The following is a 21427-nucleotide window of genomic DNA, read 5'->3' as shown; positions in this document are numbered from 1 at the left end:
AACTTGATTGAAGTTCTTTCAATTCACCGCGATTAGTAGAATCTCTCTTCTTAGTCTTTGCTATTATATTTATTCAAATTATCTGCAGAAATCATAAAAACATAATATTTCAAACATTCAACAGGTAATTAAGTGTACAATACACAAAATATATGTCTAATTTTGCTAATTAAAATCCAAATAACAAGTATAAATGTTGCCAATAAACTATGAAACCAAAATAACAACTTCAAAACTAAAATAATAAGGATGAATGTTATCAATAAATTGCAAACTAAAAATAACAAGGACGTATGTTATTAATAAACTGCGAAACCTAAATAAAAATAAGAACAAATTTTGTCAATAAACTGTGAAACCTAAATAACAACAAGGACGACTTTTGTCAATAAACTACGAAACCTAAATAACAAACATGACGAATTTTGTCAATAAACTGCGAAACCTAAATAACAAACATGACGAATTTTGTCACTAAACTACGAAACCTAATTAACAAGGACGAATTTTGTCATTAAACTGCGTAATCTAAATAAAAACAAGGATAACTTTTGTCAATAAACTGCGAAACCTAAATAACAAAAAGGACGAATTTTGTTAATAAATTATGAAACCTAAATAAAAGCAATGACGAATTTTGTTAATAAACTGTGAAACCTAAATAACAACAAGGACGAAATTTGTCAATAAACTGCGAAACCTAAATAACAACAAGGACGACTTTTGTCAATAAACTGTGAAACCTAAATAACAATAAGGATGAATTTTGTCAATAAACTATGAAACATAAATAACAATAAAGATGAATTTTATCAATAAACTGCGAAACCTACATAACAATAAAGACAAATTTTATTAATAAACTATGAAATCTAATTAACAACAAAGATGAATTTTGTCAATAAACTGCAAAACTAAATAACAAAAATGAATTTTGTCAATACTCCGAAACCTAAATAACAATAACATCAATGCTACTAGTCGAAAAGATGGAGCGAAAGATCTTGCTTGATTACCGGTGATGAAGAATACCTTTAGAGGGAACCTTAGACGAGATTTTAGGGAGGGACACGATTGATGAAGCGAAAACCCTAGAGTAGAAGAAGACGATGGCTACGATGGATATCCTCTAGCAAAACCCTTTTTTGTTCTTCAAGTACAAAAGAAGATAATAAAAATATTTTTTTATTTCAAGTCAATAATTGCGTTCTCTGCTCTCTGTCTGCGGCATTTAATACAATACTCAAGTACAAGAAGGGCAAAGTTGGAAGAAAAATATGAAAAAAGTCTCAAGTGCAAGGAAAACCGAAAATTACCCGGGGCTGCCAAATAACCCTTTTCAAGTCCTTAATAGCCCTAAATGCAAGAACTAGATCTCCTAATCATTGTTTGATGTTAACCGGTTAGAAGAAAGCACAAAATAAACAAATGAAGATAAGAGTTCGCTCATTTTTCATGTTTTTTTAGCTTAACTTATAGTGTCTATCAATATTACAAGAAAAATATGGGAGCTATATATAGAAAGCTAATTATGACGATGAGATGACACGTTATGTTACAGATAACTTGAAAAGGGGGCAAGGGGGGCTTCAAGCGAAGCGCAGCCGCAGAATTTGGCAATTTGGAGGCAGGTGTAATCCAAAAGCAAGCAAAAGGGTTCTCAATGGTGGCTTCCTTTGTTGCCTTGCTGTAGGCTGACAAGCCCATAGTAACTACCTGTGGGTCCCTTGGCCATGAGCGAGGCGTGAGTCCCCTTCTCCACCACCACTCCTTTCTCTAGCACTGCAATGAGGTCACAGTTTTGTATGGTGCTCAGTCTATGGGCCACAACCACGCTGGTCCTCCCCACCATCACTCTCTCCAACGCCTCTTGTACCACCTTCTCCGACTGGCTATCGAGGGCGCTCGTCGCCTCGTCTAGTAGAAGAATCGCTGGGTTCTTTAGTATCGCTCTAGCGATTGCGATTCGCTGCTTCTGTCCGCCGGACAGCTGCACTCCACGATCGCCGCACCATGTGTCATACCCATCCTTAAGGTTACTGATGAAGTCGTGCGCATTGGCTACCCTCGCCGCATCCTCAATCTCTACCTCCGATGCCGCCTCCGTCCCGTAAATGATGTTCTCTCTGAGGGTGCCCGCAAACAGTGTCGGTTCTTGGCCAACCAGCCCGATGTGCCGCCTTAGGGAGCGGAGGTGGTAGGATCTGATATCCTTGCCATCGATCCTCACCGAGCCCCTCAAAGGGTCGTAGAACCGCTCGATGAGCCCAATGATGGTTGACTTACCCGATCCACTTTGCCCTACTAGTGCAGTCGACTTCCCTGCCTTGATGCTTAAGGAGAAGCCCTTGAATATGATCACGTCGGGACGTGCAGGGTATGCGAAGTCGACACCCTTGATATCCACATCACCTCTGAGCTTCTCTGGCCGATGACCATTGGGGTCATCAGGCTCAATCCGCGTAACTCTATCGAGCACCGCGAACACCGAGCCGACCGCGTCCGCGCCCTTAGCCAAGTCGGTCGTCATACTGCCAGCGTCCGCTATGACTCGACCAGTGCTGACGAGTATCATGAAGGTCTGCAAGAGGGCCTTGGCAGTAATCTGGCCATCGGCGATGAGCTTGCCGCCGTACCAGAAGTCGAGGGCCCAAGTGCAGGTCATGATACTCATAGAGGTAGCGAGGCCGAGGCCGGCGAACCACGACTGACGTAGGCTCTCTCTGCGGGGCCCCTCTTGAGCCACCTCGAACAGGCTGAGGATGTGATCCTGTGAAGAGAAGGCGGTGACCGTTCGGAGGTTGGAGACGGCCTCAGCAGCGAGCTTCCCGCTCTCGGACTGTGACTTGGTGGCCTTCGCGGACATGCTCTTGAGGAGGACACGACGAGCGTAGAAACAAACAATGATGAGGGGTTGGACGGCTATCATGACGAGGGCCAGTCGCCATGCAATGACCAAACCCATTGTACATGCGACGGCGACCGCAGAGACTGTTTGGATGATCAGAGACATCCGATCACCCACTAGCGATCTCACCTGCAAATAAAAGAGAATTAAACTAGTAAAGATGAAACTGCATTTGTCATTTGTCCAATGTTACAGATGGATTAAAGTGATATATATATATATATATATATATATATATATATATATTAAGAAACTTCTATAATACCAATATTCTTCTTAAAATGCACAGATAACTTATCAAGAAGTTTATTTTAGTTTTCTATTTCAAACATAATAAATAGCCATAGATACATACATATGTCATATATGTGTATGCGCACAAGCATTATGTCTTATTTGATCTTCTTTCGTAGCGAGCTAGACTTATGAAGAGACAATTCAAATTAAAAGCACAATCAATTCAACAAGTTCTAACATTAATTCACAATAGAATATCTCTCCTTCTGTCCACCTGAACTACGTAGTACATACATGTTGCTGCAAATATATAGATACCTGAAAACAAAGTCAACAAATCCATGTGTGAAATTTGTAGATGTATATGCGGGAAGAAATTGAAATTTTGCTAAAGGATGAGCCAGCATTTAATGCACTCAGAAAATATATATCTCCTCTCTCTTTACAAGTTAAAAAAAGCATTATTGTCAACAAAAAAACATAATTTCGGTTTACGATAATGCACATTCTTTTATTTCCTGTTAAAATTTCTTTCTATTCCATCGTATCTTTCTTTCTTAGTGGAATACTATTTCCTTTAAAGTACTGTTCCTTCCGAGTGAACCCCACATCAAGTCATATATTTCCTTCTGAAATATATAATTTTGATTTTGATCTCATATTTATAGTCATCAATAATTCTTTTATTACGTTCCGAAATAGATATGAATTAGCCCAATTGAGTTTCTAAATTGTTAGAAATTACACTCTACATCATTCTAAAAAATAACTAAAAAATAATCATACGACGTCACAAAAATATCAAACTAGAAAGATTGATCTGGTAATGTCATGATCTGTTTTACCACATTCAGATTTTATTTAAATTTAGACTACATCTACTAAGGGCAGAAACGAGATCTAATCCGAGAGAGATAATGAAAGATAGTTTGATAAGTTTTTATTCTATTTTAGTTACCTTAGGACATAAATAAGACCTTATGGCTTAACCTAGGCATGCATTGAGTTATTGAATGAATTATTCTTTTGCTTTATCTTTATCTTTCTATCTCTATATCTCTCTTCCCTCTAGTCGTCTCTTTCGTCTCTACCTTCTTCCCCCACTCTCATCTCTCTCGTCTCTCTTTGTCCTAACCATCTCTATCTCCTGGATAATTTTATTCCTGCCCGCACCACTAAGCAACTAAAGCCATCGACCATCTACCCGCATCTACAAACTTGATGTGATTTAGTTCTGATCTGATCGCCTCATGAGACATTAAGCTTGATGGATCGAGTCTACTTATTTTATTAGCTTATGTGATTTAGTAACAGTCATATTTAAATTAAGCTATGTGTAATTTTGAGAAAATATCTATTCGATATTTTTTAGATGTCCAAATAATATGAACTAGATGGATAAGATTGGTGATGTCATCATCTATAATTTTTGTATTCAGAGATTCTTCTAATTTGGACTCTATATGGGGCAGAATAGAGAATCAATCCGAGGAAGATATAGAGACTAGTTTAGCTAAGTTAAGTTTATATACTATCATTATTTATATCTATCTCTTATATAAGCTTTTAAGACAAATTCTAGTTCAAGTCATGTATGCCTCTAGGTCTAGTCATTGTATGCAACATCTATATGTAGGAGAGGTCGATCTCCTTTGTTTAAAGAATCCAAGCATTGAGAATTATATTTTAGTTTTAGATTATCCTAGGAGTAAGAGTAAAAATAACCTAAGAAAATAAGTAATTTAATCATAATCTAGGAGTAAAAGTAAATTAATCTCCTTTCTCACTACCATCGCCTCCCATATTCTCTCTCTTCACTGTGTTTCACCACCGACCATCGTCAGCTATCTCAATCTGACACCTAGACTCCCTTGTTGCAAATCGATTATAATCAATATGCAATAAAGCCACCCCTACGGTCCTTTGTCGAGCCACCTTCATTAATCACTCGGCCATTCTACCACATCTAAAACTACCGTATGGCCAACCTCCACCTTGATTGAGACTAATCTTCAGTTCTTAGCAATAATTCGCATTAGTCCTAGCCATCCATCTCGATATCCAAACATTAGATTTTCGCAACCACCTATCTAAGTCCCTCAAATACCCTACCTTGGGTCCCTCAATCACCAATCTGCCTCTTGCAATCCATAGATGCACCATATAAAGCTTCATATGCATCAGCAAGTTAGATTAAGTTGAACCCGCATGCACATTAGCTCGTCAGTGCCAACCCCACGATCCTAGTGCACACTGCTCCCGTAAGACAAAAACCAACTCTAGTGCCAGTCCAAGGCGGTGTTCACTTTGCACACTGATTTCTAATAACAGCAAGGAAGGCCCCTTTTGTTGTTTTAGGCCAATTCAATGTAACCCTTTGCCAAGTCTCCATCAATTTGGTATTATTTTGAATTGTATCATTTTGGTATCAAAGCTAACATTCCTTAGCACTACATGCTCTTCAACATTAATCATGTATCGTCTGACCTACCATCAGAACCAGTTGAGATCGTGGGCATTCATGAGAGGAGGCCAATCATGTCAAACCTTTATATCACCTCTATGTTGGTCATTATGTGCTTTACCCTCATAAAGTTAAAGATAACGTTCGCAGAGAACACCCCACCTTCTCCTCAAGATAAAGAACAAAGGCAGATCTGGACCTACCATTATATCGCTAATTAAGGTTGTTGCGGCCACACTTATGCATAACCCTAGGCTGATAATTCTACCGCCATCTTGGAATAATGATAGGTCTCTCTCTCACCTATGAGATAACAAACACAAGCATCATTATTCCCAATGCAAAAGCCAAGAGCGAATGGCGTTTCCAACGTGTTCCTTATCCCTATGGTCATGGACATGCGCAACCTTGCGCATGACTCGTGGGCTAATCACAAAGACCCATGGCAACTATACTAGAGGGTAGTGGAGGCACCTTACCATGGCGGAGATGATCATAGACATAAAAATGCATGTAAATCAATAATTCAATGTCGAACCGTGTGATTGGATTTTTCTAAGTTCAGCAATGGCAACCCCTATCTCTCTTTGTTCTAGCCATCTCTACCTTTTGTACAATTTCTTCCTTACCCCCGCCATAGTTGGTCAACCATAATTATTGGTCATCTACCCTTATTTGTATGCCACCACCAACATCTTTTGTTGAGCCACCTCCATCAACTACTCAGCTGCCCTACCACTTCTAGCACCACGTAATGATTAGCTTTATCCTAGTTGAAACTCATCTTCAATCCCTAATTATCATTTGCATTAGCCCTAGTTATCTATTTATTATATCTAAATCCTAGTTCTTCCCACAATTAAGCCCTTCCACAACCCTACATTGTGTCCCTCAATCACCATTTTCTTCTGCAATCCCTAGAGGCACCACCTACATCTCCATACTCATCAGCATACATAATCAAGTCAAACCTGCACATTAGCCCTACATTGGTGCATACCCCACAAATCCCAATGCGCATCATTTCCACTGAGACCAACTCGAATGCCAACCCGAGCCAATGAGCATTGATTCTTGGCAAATAATGAGGGAGGCCCCATTTTGCTGTCTTAGGCCAATTAAAGTGCAACTCTTTTACCGGATCTCCATCAATTTGGTATCATAGTTTTGTTTGGATTGCATCATTTTCTTCCGGTATAAGGAATAGAAATTTAGAACATAACATGAGAAAGAAAAAATAAGATTTAATACAGACGATCAAGAGAAGCTAGGTATTATTTCAACGGAAGAGATGAGCAAAATACTTAATCAGGTATTGTATCTTTTTATAAACTTTAACGTTATTATTTAATTATTATGGTTATTTATATTATTTTTCTATTTTTTTTTAGTCTTTTGATAGTTAATCTATGCATGATCATGTATTTGAGTTGAGATAAATATTAAAAGAACTATTTTTGATCTCTTACTTCTAGTGTTGTCAGAGCTTTGTTTTAATTTTTAAATGGTAGCCCCCTAATAAAAGTTGGTGATAATAAAACTAATTTATGTTCTAGAATAAAAATTAGAATATATGTGTATATAAAACTTCATTGATATTATTATTATTATTATTTATTTAAATATTTTTAATACTTTTAAGCATCTTGATAATTTGCCCCTTCTCCCCCACGAAAAATCCTGGCTATATATAGAGATAGAACATCCAGGCTCCAGTAGAAAGTAATAGTTTTCTGCACAGCCTTACACAATTTACAAAAATTATCTCTCCATTTTCAACTATTCTTGAAGGAGATTGCCATCATTATTAACTATCCTTTAGAATAAACATAACATTATCTTTTTTTTATCCAAAAGATTATAAATATATTCTTCCTCCCAGATTCTAAACAATACAAAAAAAAAAGAATACACATTCTAAAACAATACAAACGAAAAGTTCTACCGAAAGATCAAGATCAATATACTGATGTTTGGAATGTCGCCCCAAATCCTATATATTTTGAAAAACAGTATACTTGAAAGAGATTCCGAAACACATTAACTGCAGCATATCCCATGCGTTTATTTAGTAATGCACGTTAAGCATCAACGATAAATTACTGAACTATCTATGTTCTATCTCTTCATTGATATCATGGCAACCTAGTAGGACCGAAATGAATTAGTTTAATGGTAGGCCACTCTAAAGAGATAGGCTTTTAGTGAGAGGGTTTCTTTTGAGTTATAAAAGACGGATTTAAAGTTGGTAAAAGTTATTACTATTGATTGTTTGCTGAAAGGTGAACTTGCTAATCCAAATTAATATATAGTAAGATATAGTGCATATATAAAAGACCATTCAGTTGGACTTAGTCTTGTTTATTTGAAATGGACATATTAAACTTTACCTTAAAAAAATGTAAAAACCTGAAGTTGGACTCGAGTACGTATACTGAACCTAGTGTAGGGTCCAATCTCTATCTCATCAATCTTGCTTCCAGTCTGATGAACAAGTAGGTATGTAGTTAAATGAGGCAGTGGAATATATGTTGTTATTAATGTACAATCACAATGCTACTCAGTTTATGGTTAAATTTATGCAAATGACATTCCACGAGAGATACAGGAAAGTCCTAATATTACATTATCCAACTTTGTTCCTAGCAAAGTTTTTTTTCCTTTACTCACTAGCTTTTCAATTAGGGCAAGAAAAGAAAAGGTAGAGTTAGTATATTGTCTACAAAGAACACTATTCAAGGTTTCTTGTCAAGGGGTACATAGCTGGACAACAAAATCACACTGTTCCCTTGGCAGTAGCTACAAGAGTTGCCAAGCACATTAGACGTGTTTCATTTGCGAACAACCTACATAACTTTGGAAAAGTGAAGAAAGCAATGGCATTCTTTATCCACCTTCGAATTAAAGCAGATCAAATTCTTTTGTCGTACACGCAGAAAGAGAAAGGAGCGGTGAATGATGCAGCTCAAGTTTCCATTATCACAATGGAATAGAACTTTATCAAATCATACATCTGACATCCACCTACAGAATGGAATCTGATCATGTCGTGCAATAAATTCAGATGCTACGGGATGTTTAATTTCCTTCTGCCTTGAGAACTCTCCTGGAAAAAGTAGGTCTTGGTAACCGATTACATGGCATTTATTAAAGTGAAAGTGTGTTTTGAGATACTAATATTGGGTTGATCAAGTCAATGTCGAATGACCTGGCCACATTATTGTAGCAAGTGGTTCAAATTGTACTGTGAAGTGCATCCTCATTGGCCTGTCGATAGCCGCCCTATCTTGAACCCACACAACTAACAAGCAAATAGGGCCCAAGGTTACGTGGAGGTTAAAGCATGCACAAACTTGGTCCCCATGGGCCCCATGGAATGCCGTGACAGCATTTTATGACTAAATTAAGACACCTCTGCACTAGAGAGTTGCCTAAGTGAGGCCTCATCCAAACACCAAGTAAAGCTTTTTAGTCCATTGCCTTTTCGACCTTATGTACTTAATTCAAGCTCTATTTGACAATTGGCCGAACCGCTCACAGAAAAATTTCAGACCTCATTGGCAACACAAAATCAAACCAAGTAGAATATTAAATCTGATCAGCGCACACCAAGGCCCTATTTAATTTTGATTTCCCCCAAAGGGTCTAATCAAAAAAGGTTTTTTTTTTCAAAGAAAGAAAGACACCCCCTGCTTTTGTGGCCCAACTTTCTAGTTTGCTATCGTAAGCGGTCAATTCTGGGCTGCAAATCAAATCGACTAAGAGGTGAGAACGAATAGGTACCCGACCAAACCCAGTCAGTAATCCCATGGAACCAGATAAAGCCGCAGATGCTGGCCTTAATTAATTCCCACTGGCAGAAAGTTTATGAAGTAGTTTATTATGCTAATTAATTGCATGCCTTTGTATCACCTATAGGAGGAAATCGTATGTATGTATGTATGTATGTATGTATGTATGTATGTACGTAAGTTTGTAAATGAATGAATAGAAGAGCGGAGAAGTTGGTACTGACCACATTGGCGTCCTTGGCTAGCTGGGAACAGATGGCGCCAGAAGAGTTCTCGTCCTCGTCGAACCATCCCACCTCGAACGTGAGGATCTTGGAAAGCATCCTCTCCCTGACCCTCTTGGTGAGGTACTCGCCCATGGCTCCGAAGTTGTAATGCTGACCGATATTGATCAAGAACGCAAGCACCGACAGCGAGGTGAAGATAAGCGCGTAGGTCCTCGTCTTGGCCTTGATCTCGCTGTGATCCTTCAAGAAATAGACCGAGATCATGCTCCCCATCGCATAAGCGTATACGGGCTGCACCACCCCAAACACCGTCGCACTGAAGCACCCGAGCACCGCCTGCCGCCACTCCGGCGCATTAAGAAGCAGCAGTCGTCGAAAAGATGGAAGTGGTACGTCGGGCCTCACCGAGTCGTAGGCGTCTTCGTCGTTGACAAAAGACCTGTTACAATCATAACTTCAATATCGTGAATTGAGATTGATATGTAGGCGAACTTCCAATTCCCCGAATGGTATGAAGATTTGAAAGATTGTAATAGAGAAATGCAGGGATTACCTCGCTGAGCTTGACCGGCTTGCGGCGGAGAACCTCCTGCTCATGCTATGGCTGCTTCTGCTCAACTGCGCCGACGTCCCGAATGCCACAGTGGATGATGACGACGTTTCTTCCCCTTCTCGAGAGTCCCGCGTCTGCTGGAGGCGAACAAGAGACGAGTAGAGCCCATCCTCGTAGGCAATGAGTTCGTCATGGGAGCCGAGCTCCTTGACCTCGCCGGCTTGCATGACCGCGATCAGGTCTGCGTTGCGAATTGTGGACAGGCGGTGCGCGATCACGATGGTTGTCCGGCCGACAGAGGCTAGGTCGAGGGCCTCTTGGACTACGCGCTCTGATTCGGTGTCTAGTGCACTGGTGGCCTCGTCGAGGAGGAGGATCTTGGGTGACTTCAGTATGGCCCTTGCAATTGCTATCCTTTGCTTTTGCCCACCAGACATCTGAACTCCTCGTTCTCCAACCTGCACGGGCTCCATTTACTGGGTGACCTAACGTACCATCGCAATGCATGCACATTTGAGTTCCCTTAAATCCTTAATATTGCAGGATGTTCTAGATGTTCGTGGAGTTTCCTAGTGTTTTAAAATTTTCCCTTAAGTAGCTTGTAACCACTGTCAGATAGTTAATTAAATAAGACGCCCTGATTAATTAAGTTAAGTAGCCATAAGATAAGAAGAAAACAAAAGAAATATATATTTGCATGATGTTTTCGTATATTTTCTATCTAGTTCGTAGGAGGACACTACACCGACACATGCAAGGGTTTGCTGTTTTTAATAATTAATACCGACATCTAGGGAATCTTCATCCTCTTTCTGAAGATAGGAAGAAGAGTAGATGGTCTCACCTAATAATATATCTTAGACTTTTAACGTTACGATCTTTTTGAGGTTGATTGATGTTGAAAACTGTGGGTACAGAAGAATTGACTACATAATAGTATAGTGACTGTTCCAGAAGTGCATACTTTACGTTACTCTCCCACGTACAAAATTAGTCGATATCGTTTTCCAACAATGTGATCTCAAACTTCACTCGCAATATTTAAACAGTAGGTAAGCAAACATCATGACACTAACAGCGCTGTTCCAGCGCATCTACGGGAAGTCAACCTATCTAGCTCGTGAATTAAAGAAAACTATCAGCAAGAAATAAATTTATGCCATAGAATACACATGCATACGTGTCAAACCAAAGCAGCATAGATCATCACTACTAAATGAAATTATTGTCTCTGGATAAAAGACTAACACATTGCTAATTATGTCACAACTTTGGCATGCACCGATTATTTGCACCCAGGTCTGAAGAACTTGCCATTTTTTTTAGTATGTGTAAGCCTATAATTGCCCATCCAAAAAGTTAAAAGGTTTTCCATCTTTTTCTTTAAAACTTTTAACTTTAACATAGTGCGCGGGCGCACACACCAAAGTGGTTCCTACCGATAATATATGATTATCCAGAGATTGAATGTACAATAAGTAGAATAAATTTGTTTGCGAAGAGTACTTTTAGATTTGTTAGAGTATATGAAATATTATCCTAAGCGATATCAGAATATTCCCAAAATATTATCAAGATATTTTCTGAGAATACTTCTCATTCCTAATACATTATCGTAATATCTATTAATTATTTCATATATTCTAACAAAATTGACCTGTATACTGATATATCCAATGGAGAACTGTAGAAAGAAGCTAGAGGACGGTAATTGGCAGAACAAGGTGGATTACTGCAACAATTCCGTGTCGAAGCTTGAGACTTAACAAGTAAATCAAATAAGGCAAAAGGAAGAAGAATATTGATTACCAACCTGGGTGTCATATCCCTGAGGCAACTGAGAAATGAAGTTATGAGCATTTGAAGCCTTGGAAGCTGCGACCACCTCCTCCACGGTGGCATCTTCCTTGCCGAATAGTATGTTCTCCTTAATGGAAGTGGCAAAGAGTGCCGGCTCCTGGCTTACCAACCCCATCTGTGACCTCAACCACTTAAGCTTAAGCCTCTTGATATCAACTCCGTCAAGTAGGATCTCACCCCCTAAAGGATCATAGAACCTTTCCAAAAGCGCGATCACCGTAGACTTCCCGGACCCACTGCTCCCGACGAGAGCCACCGTCCGCCCCGCGGGCACCGTCAAATTGAAGTTAACAAATATAGGGTTCTCAAGCCGCGACGGATAGGCGAATTCCACTCCGTTGAACTCCACCGTCCCTGATACATTCTGCAACACTTCTCCTTCTATACTCTCCGAATCGATCTTTGGTACCCTCCTCATGACGTGAAGAATCCGCTCACCTGCCGACCCCGCATCAGAGAAGTATTTCACGTTGGAAAGTCCTGACCCAAGTGCTCTATATCAATTTATAGAAAAGAAAAGATTAAAAAAAATTAAAGATGGTTGAGACCAACCCAGATTACGGGGTCGATTATGTAAAAGTTAACACGGTTCAGAAGTTATTACAGGCCGCCGACGACAATCGCAGCTCCGACGGCGAAAACGGTGCCACCCTTGCCACCATGATACATGACAAGGTGGCTTCCGTACCAGATGTTGAAAGCCCAGATGGAGAAAGTGATGCCGTTGCTCCCGATAGCGACGCCCTTGGCGAGGCCCTGCTTGAGGCCGAGCGTGACTGAGTCTTCGAGCGCGGCTGAGAACTTGGCCATCGTGCGCGCCTCGGCGGCAAACGAGTAGACGGTGCGGACAGAGGAGATCGCCTGCTCGGCGATGGCGCCGGCCTTGTTGTACTCCTCGCGTATCGTTCGAGCGAGTTCCATGAGGATCCTCCCGTACATGAGTCCCGGGATGATGAGAAGCAACACTGTGGGTAAGGCCACTAAGGCCAGCCTCCACATGAGGAAGAAACCCACTGTGTAGCTGCCCAAGAACATGGATGTGTTCATTACGAAGTTGGGCACCTGCATGCAGTAGCAATCAATTAATAGAAATGGACGAAATTGAGTTAGTATCTTGAGGCGGTGGAGAGCGATGGCCGACCGACCTTCTCACTGAGAACGTCTTGGATTACGAGGCTGTCATTGGAGACACTAGTGATGACCTCCGTGGTGGATCCAACCTTGAGGTCGAAATACTCCACATCCTGCCTCAGCACTGCTCTCAGGTATCGAGCTCGCATCCGAGCAGCCTGCCTCTCTCCGGTTCTCGTCCAGCAGTATCCCTCTATTATATAATTCAGCCGTTGTAGTGCATGTAAGTAAGTAAATAAATATTCTATAACAAGATTTAGAAGAACAAGCTAGCTCCGGATCGGAGTATTTAGTCAGTTAACTACCTAAGAAAGCCATCACCCACGACCCGCATGCCAAAAATACAAGATTCCTCGCGTTCTCATTAATTTTTCGAGTGAATTCGGAGAAGGCATCCGGGCCATCCCCGAGATCGTTCATGATCTTGCTGGTAATAAGAAGCATGACCGGCGTTGACAGGCCATCGCCCGCGGCGCCGATGAGACCGAGGACCATCAGTACATCATCGACGGCGTCGGCATGCATAAATATAGAGAAGAAAGATCTAGTTGCGGAGGAAGAAGAGGATGGACTCCGATTCTTCCTGCTGTTTTCCATCTCTTCTAGCTCTGAAAGGATCCAACTGCACCCTTTTAAGGACTTTATTTTTCAGTGCTAGCTTTTCCCTTCAGTTCCAAGCTTCGAAGGCAAGAAGGGGAGGGGCATGTGGGCCAAATGTATGCACGCAAAGAAAGGAGATTGGCAACCTGGCTAGGCTTCGTTAGGTAGTTAAGTAAGGCGTTATCATAAAGTATAATATTTAGCTCCGGGGAGAACGGGTACTGAGCTAGCAGTAGGATGGATGAAAAGCGATGGTGGAATGAACATGGGTTGGGCTTCCAGGTTGACTTTAAGTCAGTATGTGAAGCGTCATTAATGATGATTGTTGCTAGTCCTCGAGCCGTGAACAGATGTTTATGACGAGAGAAACTGTGGAGGGGCTATGATAGATATTATTAGTTGGGTAACTTCCGATTTGGTACTTTGGAATAGAGGTTTATCCCAGATAAATTTTCTTCTATCCTACAAATTTTTTGCCAAATAGGAGATAAAGAAATAAGATAAGAAAATGGGATAAATCTCATTTATCCAAATATCTTTATCTGAGCTTTTAATTTTTTTCTTTACTTTTTAGGAACGTCCTAAGATAGAATTCATGAAGGGTAAATTCAGATTACAAGCGAAGTTGAGAGAAGGGTTGGACCACTTCTTACAACACGATGTTCGTAAGCGAAAGAGGCGAACTTGTGGGCTGTGGTGTTGTTGCCCCTTCCCATAAAGTAAACTCTAACCAAGTGGTGGGAGGAGAGCTTTAGGGTGCATTCTTTGATCAAGCAGCAGCATTCCAATCAATACTATCGGAGAGCTCATTGACTACCAATACTAATTTCTGACAATTATTGAAAATCCAGCATCTATTAGCAATGAAGCAAGCTTTAACCTCATCAAGGGCCATCGGAAGATCCTAAGCTTCTCCATGGAGGGTGTTTAAACAGTGCTTTAGGAAGACTGCTTTCCCAAAGATTAAGTGGGAGGCATGTTCCCCAAAAACCTAAATCATCCGTCAAAGTAAAATTCTATGAGGTATCAACCCATCCAACCGAGTCACGTGGAGAAAGCATGACCTCGTAAGTTATAAATTCATGCAATTATGCAAACCATGAACTCAATTACCAGCTCCCCAGGGATCGAACGGCTCTGATTCGATTTCAGAGCTATTCGCTTCGTCAATGGATAGTTAGCTCTGAGGAGGGGATAAGCATCTAGCCTTCTCTAAAGCGTCGTGAGGCGCAGGGTCGACATTCCTAAAGGCTTAATCATTTTTGCACAGCCAAATGCCCTATCCAATGTTGAACCACAGGGAAAGCAGATCAGGGGAGAGGAAACTAGTAAGGGAATACATCCAATCCCCAAAGCTAGAACTGACTTGAAACTTTAGGCCAAGGTTGCAGTGGAAACAAGACACTCTAGCAAAGGGACAAAGCGTCATGATATGGTCCACTAACTCTAGGTCTTTCAGCAAAAAGGGCAAACAGGATCGGCTGTCGACGACGAAGCAGCTCCCTAACCGGGATAGCACCTGCCAGACATCTCCAAATGAACAGTCTGACCATCGACTGCGAGGTTTTATAGCCCCAGATTGCCTTCTATAACTGGACAGACTCGAAGAAAAGGGGCTTGTCCAAACGCCCTTATTGAGCGAGCAATATGCCTATATGGTAGGAAATATACTCGAACGCGACGGCATCCAGATTAAACGGTGATCTCTAGCGATAGAAGCACGACCGTTGTGTAAGTTGAAGATGTGATTTGTTGCCGCTTCTACGAACAAACTTTTGATTAGCTTGCGGTTCCAATAGTGACCAAGGAATAAGTCCTTCACTTTACATACTTCAGGATTTTCAAGATGGAAAGATGATCGGTGAGAGGCAACCAAGGGTCATTTAGCAAGCTAATAGAGGAACCATTCGGTTCAGCTAGTAGTCTCCATGTCAACTTAAGAACCTAAGCTTTTGCTAACAAACTCTGGCTTTCTAATGCGAAGACAACCGGTGGACAAACAAAGAAGTTCCCATTTTTTGAGATGTGGAGGACTTTGAGTTTCTTCTTCACCAAAAGTCTCTCGAAGATCTTGTTTTAGTAAGGGCTCATTTATTTTGAGTTCAGGGGTCCTGAACTTGGTAATTTGGTTCAACAACCAAACGCCAAATAAAGTTTCCTCTCCAATAAATAAATAATAAGTATAAATAATAAATATAAATTATAATTTTTTTTTAGATTGATTTCAATTTTATTGTTAACTTAAATCTAATGATTTCATGTCTATCTTCTCTTCTCTCTCCTCTCTTTCCTCTCTTTCCAAATATTTATATTTTATATTATAAAATATGTCATCGTGTAATGAAACACCTAGAAATTAAAAAAAAAACTATGGAAAAAAGTTAAATATTCATGGTTGGAAAAAATATCATGATTAAATATAAATTACTAATATGTTTAATGTTGGTTAGAAAAATAATTATATAAAATAGAATAACCAGTCGACTCAGGGTGTTTAAAAATTTTTTCTGTTCATAATTATTAATTTACTAGTGTAATATTATAATTATAAAATATTTTAGAGAAATTTGTATATAACACCTTACATTTTAACGAAATTATGGTATACACAATATATTCTCATTATTTATAAATTGAGCTATATAATTTAGCGAATATGTGCAAAAAAAATTACTCTCAATTAAATTTGAACTAACACCGTGAGAATATTCCATTAATTAGAGATAATTTTATTTTTACATGACTAAAATGCTCTCAATATAGGTTGGGTTTAGTTGAAATTGGTTGAGTTGAGTTGGGTTGGGTTGAGTTAGTATATGATGGGTAAATATAACTTGGCTGATGGTATTTTTATAATCTTCTTAATATAGTTAACTTAACTTAGAGGTTTAATTAAGTCTATCTAATAGATCTAATAGTAAGATATTTTTAGCACATATTCGCTAATTATAGGGCTCGATTTGTAAATAGTAAAAATACAGGTCCCATATGTAAATTTCTCAAAATTTTAATAAGGTGAACAAAGTTGGTTGGTTTGCGAGCTTAGAATCCAGCATAGGATAGGATGGTTTGTTGGCTTACAACAAGCCAACAAAGGTTGTTTTGCAGGCTCACGGAGGGAAGAGTCAAAATAAATTTACCATACACATCAACAGTTATGAATAAATATCATGTGAGTCTCTACTAGAAGTACTCTAACATTTGAGGGCTTATATGTCATAAGTTTCATGTTGTCTCCGATGAAGCAATGGCATTCCAAGATATCTCATGTCCAATAAGTAGCATCTTCTTGATCAACCATATCCTGTTGGAGAACTCGGTCGATCCCAAGTAAAAATTACAATCCTTTTATAGATCTAAAATTTTTGTCCCATTTATTATATGCGTTGATCATTTTTATGATTTCCCCATGCATTTATTTCTCAATTAAGATTTTGACATTTTATGATCTAAGATAGACGTGATCACCGGGCTGGCTGAGCCTACTCTGGGCCAATCGGGCTGGCCATTGTGTTCGCTAGCCCACCCGCAAGTGGATCGAGCTGGGCTAGAATAGTCTAGCCAGTTATCGCTCGTTGTCCCGTGAGAGATCGGGCTGGCCAGGGCGAGCTCTGCCTTAATATGGGGAGGGGATTTGGGGTCTCTATCCTCTAGGGCATTCGTATGGGCGCGAAGGTGTTCTAAAAGCAGTGACGAAGGTGCTCAGCGAGCCTCCAAGATCTAGAGGTCAAGGTCGTCGTGAATCAGCACCTCCTTGACCGACGACCTAGAGGAGAATGAAGCCATTGTTGCTGCTTGGTGGGCTAGTGGGCTAGTGGCTGGTGAGCGGTGGGCAGCACCTCCTTCATCAAGGGGCCTCCAGCGGCAAGCAAAGTCGTCTCCTTCTATAAGGTATGAGGGTCATGCAGACGTTCCTCATGGAGATGATGAGACCGGGAGAGATCGAGTTGGCAAATGACAAAATGAAGGGGCTTTAGGTGACGGTTCTTGATGAATTTGGTCGGAAATTCGAGATGGTGTTCAAGTACCTCAATTGCAATAGCAGCTACCACCTCATCGGTGAATGTGACATATTCATCGGATGAAATTGCATGAGGGCCGGTTGTTGTGATAGATTAAGTAACACTCGCAAGTGCACGAATCTATGGAGTAGATCGGCAAGCAAGGTATCGATCCCACGAGGACTTGTTTAAAAACTTGAAGTGTTTGAAAATCTTAAAAATAATTTTAACCTAGTTGGAAAATGGGTTTAAGAGATTTATGGAGAAAGAAAACCTTCTTATAAATTTCTTTTAATTAAGTGTGAGAAATAAAGTCTTGGAATCCACTTATAGATAACACATTTTTATTATAAATCTCTTCTTTTTCTGCGATTCACCAAGAAATCAATAACTAGTGGAGCGGAAGATTATCTTTGAATGAACAATTTAATTTTTATAAAAATTACGTATTTCCTTTATTTTTAGAAAATATGGAGTAATAATTTTAAATCATTAGATATATCTTTTTTAAGAAAAACAACTAATATCTAAATTCTAAACAACAAATTTAAAGTAGAAGAAAGAAGAACCTATTTAGTAATTAAGAACATATAAAAGATTTAGAATGTTAGGTTTTTAATTATTAGCAATTGTGTACAAAATATTCTAAGTGTATTTTTACATGTATATGAGCTTTATACAAGTCTAGAATATCTCTGGTTTGAAGAATTGCAAAATTATTGGAGAAAAGCTGTTGAGTTCACACCGCGTTCACAAACGCATTCGAACGCGGTGCGTTCACAAACGTGTTCGAACGCAGGTACTGCGTTCACATAGACCGAGAGCTGTGTTCACAAATGCGTTCGAACGTAACCTGAAGAATTCAAGCTGTCGTGTTCAAACGCACTCGGGCCCATTCGAACGCACCTGAGATTAAGTCATGCCGTTCGAACGCATCCGGGCCGCGTTCGAACGCACTGACAAAGTTTAAAAATCTTGGACTTTCGTGAGTACATATAAGACTTGAATTTGGCTCTATCTTGGAGATGATATATAAGGATTGTGATGCCCTATCTCTAGGGTGCTTGAAGAAATATTTTTGAAGGAGACTTCTTGAGGCTAGATCTGTTCTTCAACTAACAAGATTCTACTCATCTAAAAAAGTTAATCTTTCGTCTTAAGGGCTATCTAGACGAAAGATCAATCTCGAGGGTTATTGAGGTTGGACTTCAATCACGAGAAGCAGTGAATCGTGGGTTCTAGCGAGCAAGACTGAGAGAAACAAAGTCGTTTGGATCGACGAATTGTTTTGTGAGTCAGTCTTGTAACTGCTACTATTCTAGTGATTGGTTTTGATCCGAGTTTGGATCCATGGTTTTTTTCTATTTGGGTTTTTCCACGTTAAATCTTGGCGTTCATCTTTGCTTTCATTCTTAATATTTCTACGGACTTTTACTTAAGCGAACGAGTGATATCATTGCCTAGTATTTAGATACATACTTGTGTCTAGGAGTTTTTCAATTAGTATCAGAGCAGATTCTCTCACCCTTCGAGAGAGATTAGATAGGCATAGATTTTCATAGAGATGGACCATCATCTATTAGACCTCCTATCCTAGATGGATCAAATTATGGATATTGGAAAGCTAGGATGAGAGCTTACTTGAAATCTATAGATGAACGAGTATGGTTTGCCGTTGTGAACGGTTGGAATCCACCGATGTACATGGTGGATGATAAACTTGCTGATAAACCGATAGAGTCATGGGATAGGTCAGATTATAAAAAAGTCGGATGGAATAGCAAGTCAATAAGTGTAATTTTTAGTTGTGTTTTCTCGAAAGAATTTAGAAGAATTTCTATTTGTGAGATAGCAAAAGAAGCTTGGACGATCTTAGAAACTACTCAGGAAGGAACTATGGCTATAAAACTTTCTAAACTTCAGAGGTTGACTACTAGTTTTGAAACTCTATGTATGGAGAAAAATGAGATATTTGATGAGTTCTATGCAAAGCTGAGTGATATAGTCAACTCCAGTTTCAACCTAGGAGAGAAAATTCCTGAAAACAGAATTATCTGTAAGATCTTTAGGTCTTTTCCAAAAAGGTTTCAAGCGAAAGTTACAGCTATTGAGGAAAGTAAGGACATCGATTCTATGAAAGTTGAACAATTGATAGAAAATCTACAAACATTTGAGTCCAGTCTTTCAAAACTGAGGAAGTCCAAAGTGATTGCCCTATCCACAGTTGAATAAAATATAGAGGAGCCCGATGATGAAGGTGATTTAGATGTTGAGATGTTGGCTATGTTCGTCAAAAAGTTTAATACATTCTTTCAGAAGCCAAACAAGTTGAATGCTGAAAAACTTGAGAAAAGCAAAGCCTTTGTAAAAAAGAAGAATACTGTGAGTTCGAATACAGGTGTGAGCAACAACAGTGTCAAACAGAAAAATAAGAATTCTGAGAATAAAGTTCGATGTTTTGAATGTTCTAGTTTTGGACACATAGCATAAGAATGCCCTAATCGCCTTAAGAAGAAGGGTAAATGTAACAACCCAATCCCAAAAAAAAAAAATATTCATGGGCACGACGCGACCGGCCACACTGTGGCCGGCCTCGTGCCCATGCTCATACGGCTTGGTGGGGCGCCACGCGCCTGCGGCCGCTGCCGCAGCCAACCGGTTGCGACCAGCTAGTCGCGGTGGGCCCCGGCGCCGCCACTACTCCTCCTCCACCGCCTTCTCTCTCTCTCTCTGTCTCTCTCTCGGCCACCCTCTCTCTCTCTCTCTCTCGGCCACCCTCTCACTCTACTCTCTCTATCTATACCGGCACCTTCCCTGGAGCCGCCGCTGCCGCCAGTGAGATCTCTCACTCCCCCTTTCTTTCCTTCTCTCTCTCCCTCTCTCTCTCTCTCTTGCCCGAGGTTGGGATTGTCGGAGCCGAGCTGCCGGCGCCGGCCGCTGGCTGGCCAATAGCGGCCGGTGCCCTCCCCGCCGGCCCGGGTCCGCAACCTCCTCCCTCACTTCCTCTCTTTCTTCTCTTCCTCTTCTCTTCTTCTTCTTCTTCTTCTTCTTCTTCTTCTTCTTCTTCTTCTTCTTCTTCTTCTTCTTCTTTCTTTCTTTCTTTCTTTCTTTCTTTCTTTCTTTCTTTTTCTCCTTCTTCCTCAGCTCCTCCTCTTTCTTTCTGCACAGTGTTGGGCTCGGCCCAGACGATGGCGATGTAATTAATTTATTAATTAATTAGTTTATTTATGTTATTTATTTAGGTATTTTTCTTCTTAATTAATGCAAATAGATTATTTAGACATTAACTATTTTAATAATATTATATATCCTTCAATATAATTTTATTAATGATTAATTAGGTATAAATATAGGTAATACTTATATTTATTTATTTATTTACATATCTATTAGATTAATAGATAAATTTGTAAATTATAATTATTAGATTTATATTCTAATACCCTCATCATATATATTTTAAGTATTTCTATTAATTTTATGATTATTCTGCAACAAATAAAATACTAAGTTTATTTAGTTATTTATTTATTATTTTATTGAGTAAAGACTGCGTTGTCCCTAATTAATCAAGATAGTGTATGAATTATAAAATTAATTAAAATTAGACCACCTTTATACTTATTTAGCCTTTTATTTTATTTTATAATTATAT

General features: G+C 39.6%; 1 protein-coding gene across 1 annotated transcript; it reads right to left on the bottom strand.

Annotated features, from left to right (window-relative positions):
- Positions 1–1431: 1431 nt before the first annotated feature.
- LOC140794523 (putative multidrug resistance protein) lies at positions 1432–13914 on the bottom strand. Its single transcript, XM_073146621.1, has 7 exons — positions 13477–13914; positions 13186–13364; positions 12645–13102; positions 11994–12534; positions 10181–10638; positions 9625–10066; positions 1432–3037 (listed from the first exon to the last, which is right to left on the bottom strand). Exons 1-7 carry the CDS (start codon positions 13766–13768, stop codon positions 1661–1663), a joined length of 3747 nt encoding a protein of 1248 aa, XP_073002722.1. The 5' UTR covers positions 13769–13914; the 3' UTR covers positions 1432–1660.
- Positions 13915–21427: the final 7513 nt, after the last annotated feature.

This window comes from Typha latifolia, chromosome 8 (assembly GCF_019914945.1).
Source record: "Typha latifolia isolate L0001 chromosome 8, TyphaL0001v2, whole genome shotgun sequence".
In the NCBI taxonomy this organism is placed as follows: domain Eukaryota; kingdom Viridiplantae; phylum Streptophyta; class Magnoliopsida; order Poales; family Typhaceae; genus Typha; species Typha latifolia.
This window is presented reverse-complemented; position numbering and strand designations above follow the sequence as displayed.